Source organism: Girardinichthys multiradiatus, chromosome 3 (genome assembly GCF_021462225.1).
Source record: "Girardinichthys multiradiatus isolate DD_20200921_A chromosome 3, DD_fGirMul_XY1, whole genome shotgun sequence".
Lineage (NCBI taxonomy): Eukaryota > Metazoa > Chordata > Actinopteri > Cyprinodontiformes > Goodeidae > Girardinichthys > Girardinichthys multiradiatus.
In genome coordinates this window covers 29,712,820-29,729,617 of record NC_061796.1, presented here as the reverse complement: position 1 = coordinate 29,729,617, position 16,798 = coordinate 29,712,820, and the positions used below count along the sequence as shown (strand labels likewise).

General features: G+C 39.2%; 2 protein-coding genes across 2 annotated transcripts; both read left to right on the top strand.

The window, feature by feature from the left end:
* Positions 1–49: 49 nt before the first annotated feature.
* On the top strand, positions 50–12,062 carry flcn (folliculin). Its single transcript, XM_047361014.1, has 12 exons — positions 50–222; positions 396–602; positions 689–835; positions 2,057–2,278; positions 2,382–2,548; positions 2,634–2,725; positions 7,677–7,840; positions 8,014–8,127; positions 9,845–9,968; positions 10,065–10,187; positions 11,271–11,373; positions 11,443–12,062. The coding sequence occupies exons 2-12, from the start codon at positions 396–398 to the stop codon at positions 11,648–11,650; spliced, it is 1,671 nt and encodes a 556-aa protein (XP_047216970.1). The 5' UTR covers positions 50–222; the 3' UTR covers positions 11,651–12,062.
* Positions 12,063–13,621: 1,559 nt separating this feature from the next.
* On the top strand, positions 13,622–16,458 carry zgc:174888 (uncharacterized protein LOC558116 homolog). The gene is made up of 5 exons (XM_047361049.1): positions 13,622–14,171; positions 14,515–14,621; positions 14,849–14,920; positions 15,221–15,367; positions 15,508–16,458. The coding sequence occupies exons 1-5, from the start codon at positions 14,165–14,167 to the stop codon at positions 15,856–15,858; spliced, it is 684 nt and encodes a 227-aa protein (XP_047217005.1). The 5' UTR covers positions 13,622–14,164; the 3' UTR covers positions 15,859–16,458.
* The last annotated feature ends 340 nt before the right edge of the window (positions 16,459–16,798 follow it).

Below are 16,798 nucleotides of genomic sequence, written 5' to 3'. Positions count from 1 at the left end.
ACGTGCCTCAACGTCATGTGACTCCTCTGTTGTTTGCTAACATCACCGTGAAACAGGAAAGACGGGGAAGTACAGGAAATATCCATTTACTCTCGCTAAATTATGAGTTTTCGTTAAACATTTTTAGGAAGAGTTCTTTTTTTACTCTCACCGCTGTTGGTTTTTATATCTTTTTATGTGTAGTGAAGCAGCTGTTGTTTAGCACCAGTCTTTGCGCTCAAGGTAAGACACTCTAGTTTAGCTTGTTGTTATGACAACGTACGTAAAACGTACATAAGTGTAACACTGTAAAGTCGCGTACTGGCTGGAAACAAAAGTGAACCACTGGATGTAAATTGTACAAAATCTAAACTCTCATTCAGTAGATTATATTTGAAAAACCATATGTTTTCTAGATGAACGCGCTGGTGGCTCTTTGTCACTTCTGTGAGCTCCACGGCCCTCGGACACTGTTTTGCACCGAGGCACTGCACCCTCCATCCCCAGACCCTTCATCTCAGATGGGGACCCCAGTGCCAGGGGACAGGGATGCTGACCGGGAGGGCGAAGGTCTGACCATGAGGGCCAACAGCTCTGCTACACAGAGAGGAGAGATGTGTGAGGTTTGTGTACTGAAGGTCATTAGACCCAGAGTATATTGCCAGTATTTGAAATAAAGTTCTGTAATCCTTCTTTCCACTCTTCACAGGGTTGTCGATCTCTACCTGCATCTCATCCTGGCTTTGTGAGCATCGATGATGAAACAGGCATTCGTTTCTTGAGCCATCAGCATCCTAGGCAGCCCCAGCTTTTCAGTGTGGTCAGACAGGCCTGTGTACGCAGTCTCAGCTGTGAGGTAAATGAACACTGCTGCCATATTCCAAAGAAATGAACAGATGCCTAAAATGTAACTCCTTAAATCAGACCATACATGAAGAAATACAGCAGTGGAGTTTAATAGTTATATCAGAGTGTGAGCATCAAACTGAATCAGTTAGAATTAATATTCTGCCCCAATATGAGTGGGATAAATTACTTTCACACTTTGTTTGGCAAGGAAGAAACCCAGATTGACATTTCATGAAATGTCAGGCTAGCACTTTCTTTCTTAATATTTATTTATAATTAATAAAGGAAATCCTTTTTGGCTTTTCTCATTTGGAAAGCATTAATCATAAAATAAATAGCTATTTGGAATAATGCTCATGCCCAGTGTCACAACTGTTTGCAGCTTTGGAAAGATAATATTTTAATTGAGAGTTCAAAAGGGAAAACTCGAAAAAATCTGGAAGAGATGGAAATCGTATATTATGACAAGACACCCTGGTTTTCTTCTCTAACTGTCTGTGGTTTTGCATTTGGAACTATTTCCAGAGAGATAAATTTGTCCTTCTTGTAAGCAAAGGAAATGTGTAGTAGCCTTCTTTCAACCAGCTGACTAACAGTATGCAGCAACCGGTGGGGGTGGGGCAGTGCTGCATCACTCTGTGCTGATGCAGGTGTAGAAAACTCTGATTGCTCCAGCAAATTCAATTAAAAGCACTTTGAACCGCAGGATCGATATTGATGGAAATCGCTTCTGGTTTTGAAAAAATAACCTCTCAAAACTTCGGTATACCTTGACGCCGGTAATTGCCCCATACCTGGTCCTAACACGGCCAATGACACATACTGCTAGTAACGTAGTGGCTAAAGATTCAGATTTCCTCTTTCCTGACTTGTCTTTTATGTATCAACACGACACTCTTTAGGTTAGGGACTTCTTATGCTTCAAAAATTTATAGGTCAGTGGTAAGCGGATTAAGAAAACAAACCAAACTTCTGTCTTAAAATTGTCTGAATTGGGCGGAAAATAAAGAACTGCCAAAGTCTAAATAAAAACCTTGAAAAACTTTCTGAAATTATAAAGAACCAGTCCTTAAGTTCCCTTGAAAAATGACCACATGAATTCATGGAGGCAACATTTAAAGAAATTAAGCTTTGAACTATTCCACTACATTAAATTGACAGTTTTATTTATTTTTCAAACACTCTGATTCCAAATTTCTTTAAACTTGTTTTCGTCCTTTGTTTTCAGGTTTGTCCTGGGCGTGAAGGGCCCATTTTTTTTGGCGATGAGCAGCATGGGTTTGTGTTCTCACACACCTTCTTTATCAAAGACAGCCTGGCCAGGGGTTTTCAGCGGTGGTACAGTATAGTTTTGGTCGCCATGGACAGGATCTACCTTATCAACTCCTGGCCTTTCTTGTTACGTCACCTCAAGCTCACAATACATAGTATGCAAAGCACAGCTTTAAAGGTGGGTCATTATTTTAGACACTGCATGCCATTATTATTTGGTTTAAACAAATAGATAAATTATCCTCATTCTAATCATATATATTTATCTTTTCCCCTGTCAGGTTTTTGACAGTGAACAAGGAGTTTGTCCCCAGAGAGCTCTGAGGATGAACAGCGTATTTTCTCCTGCAGTTTTTCCACACCAGAGGAGCGGCAATGCGGCCCGATCTCTAACCTCCCTCACCCAGCACCCCAACCTCTGGGCTAGTCTGCACTGCTCCTTTAGCTGGTAAGTTAAAAACGTTCCCTCACCAGGACCAACATTTTTTTTTTTTGTATAATGCTGATCTGTGTTCTCATTTTTTGTTTTCCAGGTTGCTGAAGGCTAGTGGTAGTCGGCTAACAGAGAAGCTCCTTGAAGGGGCACCCACAGAGGACACACTGGTGCTTATAGAGAGGCAAACAGGTATACATCATACAACATGTTATATTGACTATATAACCAAGATAAAATTGTCAGTATGAAGTGTTGATCCATATCATAAAATGGGAAAGCATTAGCCTCTTGATGATGGATGGTAACAGTCGGGGCCGCATGTTTCCTCAGTGTCCTGTTTCAAGTCTGAAAAACTTCCTGATAAAGTCTGAGTCACTGAATCTCAGTACAGTGCAGCCAGGAAGCCATGACGACACCCAGATACCTTTCCTTTTCCAGACAGCACTTGCATAATTTTAGACAAGATTTGGGAAGTGGTTAAAAGATTTACAGAAAAGTTTCCAGACTCCAATGCAGCTGTTAGATTGTGCAATTTTAGTAAAAACTGGAATTTAACATTTGACAGTAAAATCATCTGTTAAATGAAACGTCTCCAGTAGAAATAAGAAAGTCTATTTGTACATTAAGATGTTTATGAGTTGTTTTTGATCAAGAAATAAGTTTCTAACAGTATCATAAAAGCTTTAATACCCATCAACATATCGACCACTTGATCAGTAAGTAATACTTTCTGAGTAATACCCCTGAGGTTTGTCCCATTTTTTTTCCTGGGTCAGGGTTCCTACACAGGCTTGAAAAGTCTGGAATTTCATTTGACCTTTTTCCAGGTCTGGAAAAGGTTTGGAAAAAAAAAAATCGTGTATGGAAAAATGTTTGATTTTTCCAGACTTTTCTATTTCTCTTCACTTTTCTGAAGGGCATAAATCTAATACACTGATTTATTTTCAAATTAAATTCTTTAAAAGATTTTCTCTTGAAAATGAGACCCCATGTCTCAATGGAATTTATCCATATGAATAAATCTGAAATAAAAAAAAATAAATACATTTTATTTGGCGCAGATGGTAGCACTGTTGCCTTGCAGCAAGAAGGTCCTGGGTTTGATTCCCAACCGGGGGTCTTTCTGCATGGAGTTTGTATGTTCTCCCCGTGCATGCGTGGGTTCTCACCGGGTACTCCGGCTTCCTCCCACAGTCCAAAGACATGCCTGTTAGGTTAATTGGTCTCTCTAAATTGCCCTTAGGTGTGTGAATGAGTGTGTGCTTGGTTGTGTGTGTGTTGCCCTGCGATGGACTGGCGACCTGTCCAGGGTGTACCCTGCCTCTCGCCCATAGTCTGCTGGAGATAGGCACCAGCTCCCCCGCGACCCACTATGGAATAAGCGGTAGAAAATGACTGACTGAATGACTGACATTTTATTTGCCATGTCACACCTTGATTTTCACATTTTACCCATTTGGTTTGTGACTTACTGACCTTATATATCACCTATATCACCTTATCATAAGGGTAATTTCACTATTTGTTTCATTTCTATACAAATTTAAATTCAGGTTGAAACACACCTGTGGTCCTTAAACTGGGTCTGGTTAAAATGCCAAACAGCACAGAACAGAACTAATGTTTTAGAAATTGTATGAATTTGCTGTAGGCATGCTTTCCTTCAGAGGGCACAGGGAAGTTAGGCAGAGTTGAAGGGAAGATAAATTGAGCTAAATAAAAGGCAATGCTGGAAGAAAACCAGTTAGAGGCTACAGAAGACACGGTACTGGGGCGAAGGTCCACATTCCAGCAGGACAATAACCCTAAACATACAGCCAGAGCTACATTGGAATGCTTTATTTATATTCATGTATTAGACTGGCTTAGAACTAAATCTAGATTTCGGTCTCTAGACGTGCAAAGCTGCTTTACAAATATCCAAATAGCTAGTTCTATAAAGCAATAATTCGGAGAGCTGAATAAAAACGCATTTACGCTTTTAAGAATTGGGAGCCATTAGGATGGGACAAACAAATCTTATTTATATACACAAATGGATATTTAATTCAGTCCAGTTATACAAACTGATTCAGATGTAATAAATACAGTTAAATTTGATCCCAGTCAAAATGCAATGATGTCAAATTCAGTTTATTATGGCAATTTAAAAAAGGGGTCTATTTAGGGAAACCGAGCCTCACGGACATTTTGGTTTCTGTCCATTACAGTTATAAATTACAGTATTTTTCAAGCTAGAGATATAATGTATAGACCCAGAATAATACTGAAGAATAATTAGTGCACTGTATATGTAAATTCAGTAACAATGTGTACTTTTCATACTCTTCAGTAGAAGATCACTCCAAAACTTCAATAACCTTGAAATTTCCATGAACGTAATGTTAATATTTGTACAGAATCAGCATTCATGAAGAAACAGACAATAACACAAAGTCATATCAGATGTTGAAAATGCAAACGAGAGAATTTCATGTCAGCTTCATGTTTGCACTTAATCGGTTTTTCCATCTTGTTGCTTCTGTGAACACGTCGTCATATCTTTCAGTAAGTCTGGACTGTAAATAACTCCTATCCACAAATCCTTTGCACATATTTACTTCTGACTCCTCCGCTTCTCTGGGAGCTGTTCATAAACCCAGTTATATTACAAAGCTGTTTCTGATGAAAGCAACACATTTTCAGGCGTTATTGGTTTGTATGATTTTGCAAAGTTACATAAATTCTGTAGTTGTCCTCATCCCAACTTCCCTCACTGTGATCCAATCCAATTAAAAACACCCTGAAAAACTGAAAAAAAAGAGACCCGTCGTTATTACTGTCACAGAAATTTGTTTATTAAATCGTAAAAATTATCCTACATCAAAGTGCTCTGCAGCCCCTTCAGAGACCAAAACACCCGGTAACTGTTAGTTTTTTGTAGATGGAAATAAATCCCTTATGCCAGTTGCTTGACAGCAGATTACAACACTACACTTTTAATGCTGCTTTTTCTTTTCTTGCGTTGTTAGCAATAACTTATTGACTTTGGTTCCGAAAAGTTGCCGGGAAAAAAAACAACCATGGGAATGGGTAGAAAGGGGAACTTATGGTATTCTGGTCTGGGATTTTAAACAGCAAGTCTGACTTTCTGGTTCAGTATGTGTCAGCATTCTTTAGTACCCTAAGAACTGAGCTGTTCAGTGAATAACTCAGTCGGTCATGTGTTTTTTTTGGCTGGGGAGTTGTTGCAGTAACAGGTTGGAAAAGAAAATAGTACTGTTTATTCCTGTCTCTATAAAACCTAAGCCTCTAGGAAGCTGGAAGAATTTCCCCCTGGTAATATTCACCACAGAGAAGACAGTTATGGCATCCTAGTCTGACAGTAAGAGTCCGTCGAAATACAGAAAATTATCTTTCCTTTTTTATCCGGCAATTTGAAATATGCAGAATTATTGGATTTATTTTCCAATTCAACACTGCCTTTACAAAAATTAGCATTGAAAAGTATGGAAATTGGTTTTTATGATTTTAATGAGTTGGGAGAAGGAATATAAAAACATGAAAAAATGAAAAATGCTTGGATTATGTTATTTTTCTAAAAGATAAAAATGTAAATTTCTCTATATTTTAATAGCAGTATTTATTAGTTTAACCTTTTAGCTAACCGTATTTGAGTTTTTCAGTTCCTGGCTGGGATCCTGTAGATTAAAACACACTCGTTCAAAAATAACAAGTCTTTGGGTGTATATAGCAATGCACCAGCAGTCAGTCAGAGATGTAAATCGGTCAGTTTCCCCTTGAATGACTCTGAAGCGGGGTCGTCAGGTCAAATACTGAAAAATCTTTTTTCTCTTATTTATTAAATGCATCACAAATAAGATATCCCGCGATTTACAACCTATAAATGCATTAATAGAATGTGGTCTGATGCACTTTTTGGGTTAAATTAAAAAGTATAAATAAAGGTAAGGGACATGCTTTGCTTTGGGAATTGGGATCTTTTTTTTTTATTCCTTGATTTTCTATTAGATTCAAATCTACTTTAAGAGACCCGCAGCTCATGTTTTTCCCTGTGTTATAGTCCTTAGAAAATAAATTGTAATTGACAGGCCAGACTTCGAAGAAAATCCGAAACTGGTGTCGGCCAGGAAAATCTGGATCAGTCTAAGTATTATTGTTTTTTTTATTCAGGTGGCAAAGAAGCAGTGAAAAAAAAAAACACTTTGACACATTTCTGCATCGTTTTGTTTAATGATTTGTGAAAACGTAGCCAACAAAGTAAGACTGCTGTTATTATTTTCCAGGTAGATGTTCTGCGCTCAATAAATGGTATTAATGTTGAGTATGAAAACCTTTGGGAAGAAAAATGTGTGCAAATACTGTGAAAACTAAAACCTAGATTAAAAGTACAAGAAAAACTACTTTGATAGGATTCAAAATATAATGAAATTTGGTAAGTGGTGTATCCCTAACAAAGCAGATGCAAATCTGTAGGTAATCTTTTTTTAAATATTTTCTTTATGCACAAAACCTAACTTACTTTTTTTCCATGAATGCATCATAGCAATAACCATGTTATTGGCTTGATAACAATTTCCTTGTTTATCAAAAACAATTAAGTTTTCAGATTTTGACACACAATAAATTCTATACGCAACGTTTCCATTTGGATGAATAACTGTTCATTTAGAGTGAAATTCATGTGGTAGATCTTTCATTCAATGGAAACTACCTCATAATGATGTGGACGGTTTAATGACAGATGTAGCTTGACCGCAGGTAGATAGTTTTTCTTTTTGTCATCAACATGGAGAACGATGGAAAGCCCCCAACGTTATTATGGTGTTGTAGGGTAAAAGTTGTGTAGGCACGATACATAAACAAGCACAAGGACGAAACAGCACCAGCGGCACTGTTGCAGACAGTAAAAGTACTCCTGAACTGCACTTTTGACTCAGATGAAGTCATTAAAAGTAATGTGGATAGTCTTAATTAAGAGGTGAGAGGGCACTGCTGGAAAAAAAAAAATGAGCACAATCACATCCCAGAAAAGATACATCCCTTTTGTAATAACTTCCTGTGAAGTGTCTCTAAATTGTTATTATTGTTAAGTGACCCTGAAAAAATACAAGTTTTCACTTTTCTTTGTCTCCCAAAGAGCAAGAGGAGGAAATGAGTTGCTGGGAAGGAGCAGAAGGAGGCGGGTCAAAGTCACAGCTACTCCAACCAGAGAGCAAACTGGGCCTTGACTTCCTGTGCGAAGCTTCAAAGTTAAATGAGTTACCTGGTCCAAAAGTGAAATCACTGAGACATTTGAGACAGGTAAATGTGCACGTTCATCATTTTATTGTGCATGATCACGGAAAACTGAGATTATATTACCAAAATACAGAAAAATATGAGAAAAATTTGCATTTAAATATATGAAAGATGTTTGTCGTGTATTTCCATTAGGTTAAATACACTCTGTGAGCTGTTTGTGTTTTTGTCTACAGGTCCTCGGGGTGAATGACTTTCGGCAGCTAGCATGGCATGTGCTCATGGGAAATCAGGTCATATGGAGAAGTGCAGACCCTGGACTCATCCAGTCAGCATTTACTGTGCTAAAGGTACTCTGCTTCCAAGCCTTTAACCCTTGTTACACAGCACAATAAAATAAAAACTTGAAATAATTGTTGCTAACTTTTAAAATGTAGATTTCATTGCTTACCTGGAATTAAATGAATTCAAATGACAAAATATTCAGTATTTGCTATTAGGTTTTACACAAATTAAGTTTGTATCCACTAGAGATATTTTTAAAAATATAATACATTAAGATTTAGGAACAACATTTAAACATATTTTATATTAGCTTTACTGCTTTTAGGGGTCATAATTTATTTATATGAGGAGCAGAGGCAAGAGAGCAGTCACTGCAAAACAGGGTTTCACTATTATTTTAAGCAAATACATAATTATCATGGAACTTACATTTTAAACTGTCTCTAGCATTACATTTACGTAATTAGTATGATTAGCTTAACACCGCAACACCACAGACTCAGGGTGTTTCCTAGAGAAAATACAGAGGTTGGACAATGAAACTGAAACACCTGGTTTTAGACCACAATAAGTTATTAGTATGGTGTAGGGTCTCCTTTTACGGCCAATACAGCATCAATTCGTCTTGGGAATGACATATACAAGTCCTGCACAGTGGTCAGAGGGATTTTAAGCCATTCTTCTTGCAGGATAGTGTCCAGGTCACTACGTGATACTGGTGGAGGAAAACGTTTCCTGACTCGCTCCTCCAAAACACCCCAAAGTGGCTCAATAATATTTAGATCTGGTGACTGTGCAGGCCATGGGAGATGTTCAACTTCACTTTCATGTTCATCAAACCAATCTTTCACCAGTCTTGCTGTGTGTATTGGTGCATTGTCATCCTGATACACAGCACCGCCTTCAGGATACATTGTTTGAACCATCACAAAGACTTGCTGTCTTGGTCACAGATGCGCCAGTAAGACGTGCATCAACAATTTGTCCTGTTTTGAACTCTGGTATGTCATCCATAATGTTGTGTGCATTTCAATATTTTGAGCAAAACTGTGCTCTTACCCTGCTAATTGAACCTTCACACTCTGCTCTTACTGGTGCAATGTGCAATCAATGAAGACTGGCTACCAGGCTGGTCCAATTTAGCCATGAAACCTCCCACACTAAAATGACAGGTGTTTCAGTTTCATTGTCCAACCCCTGTAGATCCTTACCTTAACCCCCTAGATTTCCCAAGAGTCTCTTTGTCCCTCTTCATGCACCTTGAGAGTTGGTGAGGTTGTGCCAGAAACCTTTGGGTCTCTACATTTACAAATCCAACATGTTCCATTACATTCAATCGTCAAAAACTGGAAAAGGATCAAACAACATTGCTGTAATTCGGGCTACAATATTAGGAAAACAATTGATATGTGAAAATATTGATGAATGTTGCTATAATGACACAACTTGTTATAAACAAACAAATAATAAAAAAATGTTTATTTCTTTCTGTTTTGGGTAATATGCTCAGACCTTCCATTATCAGCTGAGTCTGCTTCACTTAGTAAAAGCATTCACAGCGAAGATTGATGTCAGTGACTTGGTAGCACTTAGGTGGGCGATGACTTCACTGGTTGGAAATAGATATAATTTGTGAGTTAACTAACCAAACGGTCACCAGTCCAATTCTGGTCACTATTTGTTTTCTTTATGCATCTCTAATACCCAGGTCAACATAATCAGTTCATCATTTCGTTTCTAATCCAGCACAGTTTATTCTCTGAACTTTTGTCCTCCTGTTAGTCTTTGCTGCCAGTGGGCTGCGTGCGCTCTGTGCCATACAGCGCTCAGTATGAAGAGGCCTACAAATGCAACTTCCTGGGTCTCAGCACGGATGTTCCTATCCCGGCCCACGTCAGCTCCTCAGGTACAAGACGATCCCCTGATCTCAACGATGCAGTTCAGCGGTGCCTGCAGGCCACCTTGGGATGATTGTGTAATGTCTGCTCTGTTTGTCATGTAGAGTTTTCAGTGCTGGTGGACGTCACTTTAAAGCTCCGTCAGGGTTTAGCTGCAGGTGAAGATGAACTCTGTGCACTCTATCAATTCACCATCAGCAGCGCCAACACACAGCCGACAGACAGAGGTGAGTATACCTGCTTTAAGTTGCAGAGATGATGGCACTAAGATAGCTTTAGAGTAGTGCTGTGCTTGTTGAGGTCATAGAAAACACAACAATAAAGTCTGAGCACCACCTGAAGTAACCACAAACCCATTTTGTTATGTCACAGTTTTTAATAAAACCAAATTGCTGTTTTAAAACATTAATGCTGAATATACAGCCATATTCAATAAATTAGACTTTATTTGTAAACACTTTGTGATACTGAAAGCAGTGTTCTTACAGTAACAACTTAGTGCACCCTGGTAGCATCTAGGCATGGTGTGTTCACTGATCAGGTTTTGTTGGTGCATCTCTACTAGAGGGGATAAAATCTGAAAACATAAAACAAGTTTGAACGTTAAACTCATCTAGAGAGGACATAAATAGAGCGGAGAAAAAAAAATGCTAAAGATAAAATGCAAAAGATGTAGAAGTAAGTTAAGATATTAGCTGTAGTCTGTTTGTAATCTTGACTTTTCTTTAAAATAATAACATGAGACAAGCTGACTGACGTCTACAGTATAAGAGAAAATCAAATGGTGTTTTTTTAAACAATCTATGTTGACCCTTAGAATAACTTGTAATTTATTTTTTTTTACGGCTCTAGAGGCCTTTATCTTTCATTTTGCGACAGTAGGTAAACAGGAAAGAGGGCAAAGAGAGGGGAAGACATTCGGCAAATGTCGCCAGATCCAGGACTCAAACCCAGTACAGCCGCATTGAGGACTATAGCCTCTGCACATGGTCGCACACTTAACCCCTACACCACCAGCGCCGTGCCCCAATAACTTGTAATTCTGTAATTTGGATTCTAGTCGGTATGATTTGTTAATACTGAGACCCTCATTCAGTTTGATTTAAGCCAGAGCAGTGGTTATTGTGTAAGCTGTGAAGCTGTTATGCGCATAAACAAACTTCGATCCACTGGATCCACATCAGAAAGTAATTAACTGGTCTTTGGCTCTCCCCAGCCTTCCCCAGCTTGAATTTAAACTTGTTCTGTAAGCAAATGTTGAGTTGTTAAACTAACATTAATTGAATCTTTGGCATGTTTTTTTTTTCCAGGTCCAACGTTGCTGAACAAACTTGAGGTGGCCCTGTCCAATGAGAACCTGTCTGTGGATGTTGTGTCTCACTGCCTGCTGTGTTTGAAGGAGGAGTGGATGAAGTGAGTAAAACAACTAAGGTCAACATAGAAACATTATTGTGGTCTCATCACGCATTCTCCCTCTTTCAGCAAAGTCAAAGTGCTGTTCAAATTCTCCAAAGTGGACGGTCGTGGGAGGGAGGACACCCAGAAGGTCCTGGCCCTGCTTGGTGCCGCAGGTCCTGGCGAGGAAGACAACGTCAGGCTGTTAAAGTACTGGATGACCGGATTGAGCAAAACCTACAAGAGTCATTTAATGACAGCTGTGCGAGGAGGGGAGAGGAGCCCCAGCCAGTGATAAATTGAGGAGGAGGAGGTGGGACATGCTGAAAAAAAAGAACAGTGACAGCAATAGTATCCAAATGCTAAACGAAGCAAGAGTGAGTCTTTCCATGGGTTGTTTTTTTAAATATATGGATTCAGTGTGGAATGAAGGAGCACTGTGAATGGATGACAGGAATGTCCATCCATTATTGTCTTTTTAAGTAATGAGAAATCTATCGTGTGCTCTCCTCAGATGATTATCCTGCACAGATTAACAGATGAAGTAATTTTGGACAAAGCATGGGGACTTTTTTTGTTAAAGGGAATTTTTGTAGAGAACCTTCAATGCGAAGTTTAACTTAATACAAAAGCTATTGCATTTGTTTATTAATGCCGATGCCTCCTGAAGAAATAAACTAATCAGTCTGGCGCTCTTTATTCTCCAATTGGCTCCATCTGGTGGTTAACTGTGAGAATAAAATGTGTTAAAGTGCTTAATGCATGGGGAGATTAGTGTTTCTTCTAAAATTCCCACTCACTTGTTTGACTGGGTGTCAGCCAGCAAATCTCAAGTGGTGTAAGACATGACTTTTAGGGTTTTCTGCAACTCCAAAATATACAAAATGGTTGCAGAACAATTTTTCGCAGCACTAGGGCCAACCGCATCTGCACATTTTTGGCTCCTTAATGAGCCAGTCACACACTGATCCTCTGTGCTATTTTAAAATCCAAAGCATCTCTTGCTTTGCTGAGCTCCACAGACTTTGGCCAATAAAACCCGGAAACATACGGCTCTGTTTAAACTGGGAAGATTTTTTTTTTTTTTCCATTTGTTTTCCTTGACCTGAAACTATGTGATGATTGTGCAACTAGGGTGACTGCACAGTCTGGAAAACTATGGAATAAGATTTAAGTAGTTTCCAGATCTGGATAAGAAAATAAGAGTGTAGAAAAAGATTTGGATTTCCAGTCTTTATTTGCTGTGCTATTGTTAAAATGTCGTGTCTGTCCTTCCATCCATCCATCCATTACACTTAAATTGAGTTTTTAAGTTCTGGATCAAACGTAGCTTTCGTTCTAGAAGCAACATGTTGGCTAATGCTTCTGGTGTTATGCTTTTTGTCTCATAACTCAAATCTGGATTTAATTTATTTTCTGACTCTCTCCTAGATCCAAAAAAACAATATTTCTAAATTACTTGCATATTTTCTCAACGTGCAAGTTATTGCGTGAAGCAGGAAGACGGCACAAGGGCCGAATATTTATAACTGTCATTGTAGCGCATGGTAAAGGTCGAGAGGTTTCCACTTGATGAGGCCTCGGGGAGTTTTGGAGGGGGGCTTTTTTTGCTTGCAGCGCGCTTGCTGCTGTTCTTTAGTTTCCATTTCCCTTCAGCAGAGATGGTACTCTGGTAAGCGGTCCACTTTCCCCTGACCAACAATGAGAAAGAACATGCAGAAAAACAACTTTTTTCTTCACTCCTTTCAGTAGTAATTAACATCCCACATAGCTGAAATCAGAAGCAACAGGATGCCTCAGACGACCCGAGGCCTCGGATCAACACGTTACTGACAAGATGTTGACAGCTGCTCACAAGTACTGGACTTCAGTATCACATGAGGCACATCTGTGAAGCTGTGTTAAAGACAGTGACTGTAGAGAGCCGTTACACATGGAATGACTTGCATGTTCTGGCAGTGGAGTGTTGCAATCCTGCTTGCAAGATTGACAGGGAATATGATTCTTTGTTTATTTAAAGCAAAAACAAAAACAGAATATGAGACAATTAATAAGGATGATAATGACTAAGGGGATGAAGACAAGCAGATCTGCAGGCACAGAGGTGCGGGGGAGACTCCAAATGAGAAACATACGATCCAACTGCATGACTAAGCCTCCTTGGACCCTGTTTGGAAGGGGGGGAAGGGGGTGAGGGTGTCAGAGAATGTGGGGAGCGGGGGGGGGAGGGAGCAGGGTCAGTCAATAGTGAGGTAAAACGTGTGGCGTGGGAGGGGCTGGGACTTAAAGGGAGCAGGCAGGCAATCCACTTTCACTTTGAGCGGCGCTTGTGTCTGAGTGGAGAACACAAGGAATGACCAGAGGGAGAGGAGGGGGGTCTGCATCTCTGCCGCTTTATCCTATAGCCAGTTTTAAGCAACCCAGGAGCCCTTAAAATTCAGGAAAATTCCAGGTCAGTATTACAGGGCAGAAAAAGGAGGGGAAAGAAAAGGAAGCTCTGAAAACGAAAGAAGACCTCAGCCACTACAGGGTTTAGTAGGAAAATCCAAAGTGAAAGAGAATGATGGCGTATGGTGATTAATGGGACACATTTTGGAAAGTACCGGAGGAAACCAAAGGAGAATGCACTAAGGGATGGGACCAAAGGGACTGAACATCGACCACTGAGAGAGAGAAAAGGCAGAAGCGTGCTCTGTCAGAGACCTCAACAAACCACAGAGGAGAAACTTAGCATTTCACAGAGCCACAGCTGAAGAGTGATTGCTGTCAACAAGAGAAATGGAGAAGTGTCCATTCTTAGAAAGATAAAATGCCAGGTGAGAAATAAAAAATTCTATTAATGCTTTTACACTTGCTTTTATTTCAAAATGCACACTTATAGGACTTGTAAAGCAGACTCTTACACACGCTTATTCAGGTATTACTACTGACTTTTACTGTCGTAACAATTTCAGCCACGCTAATGTAATGCAGTTGGAGGTATAGCTAAAGCTCAAGAGTATTTTCGTCAGTTTTCTGCAGAAATGGCTAATTGACACAGGATATGTTGAAATGTTTCTCTGTAGGTATGCAGCTCGTACATGTTAGAAACCACAGAAAGTTTCCACCTATAGTCTGAATGTCATCTACTCATCTCATCCTAACTCATGTGTCAAACAGGTCTACTCTTGCTGCTGCTTTTCATCGTCCAATGTGGTGGATGTGACTTTGACCTGAAAGGCGTTGAGAACATAAAGGCAACAATTGATTCTAATCCAACTGGTTTTGTAAGTTTTAACTTTCTAATAGCTGCCCAGACCTGAAGAATAACGCGAGGAAATGATGTGAAGGAATAGAATGTAGCTTCTTATCAAATGATAATTATCAAATGATGCTTTGCATTTTTTAGTCACTGCAGATTTGTAACAATTATCAAAGATATGTTTCACTTTAACAACACTGGTTAAAATGCAAACCCATCCTGATCTTTGCTTCTCATCTCTCTCTCCTTTAGCGGTCTGTATTCCCTAAAGATTATCGTGTAGTGCACCACTACACCCGAAGCATGCTGTGCGAAACTGAGCCGGTGAGTTAATTATCAGGTTAACAGAGAGAGCATAGGGCTCACAGGTCATAAACTGCTTGTACATTTTATGGTCCTGCAGTTTTCACAAAAATCAACTCTTTTGGGATCATCTTTGACTTTGTAACCTGTGTAGTTATTTCCTTTTTCCCACTCATTTAAATATCTTTCATAAACTTAACAAGAAAAACTCAAGTATGTTAACAGATTGCAACAAACAGCTGCTCTCTAGTGTTATTGATGTGGTTCTTGTGGTGATTTGTCACATTGTTGTTCATGCTAACTCTGAGGTGTTCCCTGCAGTGTTGCGTGTTCTCTGCAGCAGTGGTCCTTGTAAAGTCCTGGCATGTGCTCCTTACAAACCTCTGGGATCAGCATTTTAATTACACCTTCATCTTCGAGCTGAAGCAGACACTGGATATAATTGTCAAAAGAAACAAAAATATAGAGGTAGGCTTTTCAGTCTATCTGATATATGTCCCTGTTGTCACATGTAAATTTTATGAGTTAATATAAAAAGACATTGAAGCTATAAATGTCACTGGTTTTATGACTTAACAACCTCTAATTGCATCATTTACTTTTCTCAGAGGTTTCAGGAGGAGACGGATCTCGACCAGTACCCCACGTTGTCTTCCTCCCCAGAAGAACTCTTAAATCTAACGTCAGAACTTTTTGCTCGGTGGCTCCAGGTGGGTTGCTCACCTTCAATTGAAACTTGTCTGCCGCCCACATTGCCCCCCTCTGTTGAAAGAAAGGACTTCGGTCCAGTGAGGGTCAGACTGTTGACCACCCGAGGCATCAGGAGCGAGGAACACCAACGTGGGAAAATGATAGACCGTAAACCATCATCGTCCTGTGGAAGGTCTCTATCCCTGCTTTATTCTGCAGCTTTCTGGAGCCCCTTGTTATTGTCCTTGTCATTTGGACTGTACTGGTAGCAACAATGTTTTTTGTTTTATTGCACAATAATGCAAATTTGACCTGGCACTGAATGATTTATTTTGAGTTTTGATGCAGTAAGCTTTGCTTAAATGAAGTGACATGCACAGGCTGAATGAAATGCCATAAGTCAGCTAAAACTTTGCTCTTTTATAACAAATATATGTTAACCCTTATAGTCGCTCTCTTGGGGTAAAAAAGTCACAAGCTCCAGCTAATTGTGCTTTCCATGCTAACAAGAGATCCAAACTGAATTAGTAAGTGCACATAAGCCATTCTTTGTGGTTGCTTCACTGTTTACAAATGAATGTTGTGGGAGTTTATTCCTGTACATAAATGTAAATTGAAGACCTGTAGGTATATGCATTGTTAGCATTTGGTTTAAATTAGAATTATCCAGTAACTTATATTTATTATGGTTTTTTTTTTTTGTTGTTTGTCAAAAGTGGAGAGTGAATTAGCTCTGGTAAATGAGATGAAAACCTGATGGCAATAGTGTATCTTCTCTCCAAGCCATTTATCAAGCCGTAATTGTTGCTGCACAGATCAATGCTCTGTTATAAACTGAAACAGTAAAATGCTTCTTTTCATACATTTTATTTTACAGCTTTAACATCTTTGATTTCTTTATATTTACTTAAATCGAACAAAGTGATCCTTTATTTACTTGTTTATGCTAGAGGACTTGGGTGCTTTGGTGGTCCTTTCAGTGCTGATATGCTTTTGTTTATGCTCGCTGGATTCCTATATCTATAGAATGTATGCATGTGAAATGAACTGTGAAAGCTATTTTCCCAAGACGCAAACGGATCACTAACAGTCACCTTGCAAGTCGGATGAAAGCAGAAAACTCAAAGATAAGCTGCCGACATGGGAGGAATGCACTGAGCTTCTGTCTGAACCTATATGAGGAATAAAAGTGCAATCTTTATGCTAGCA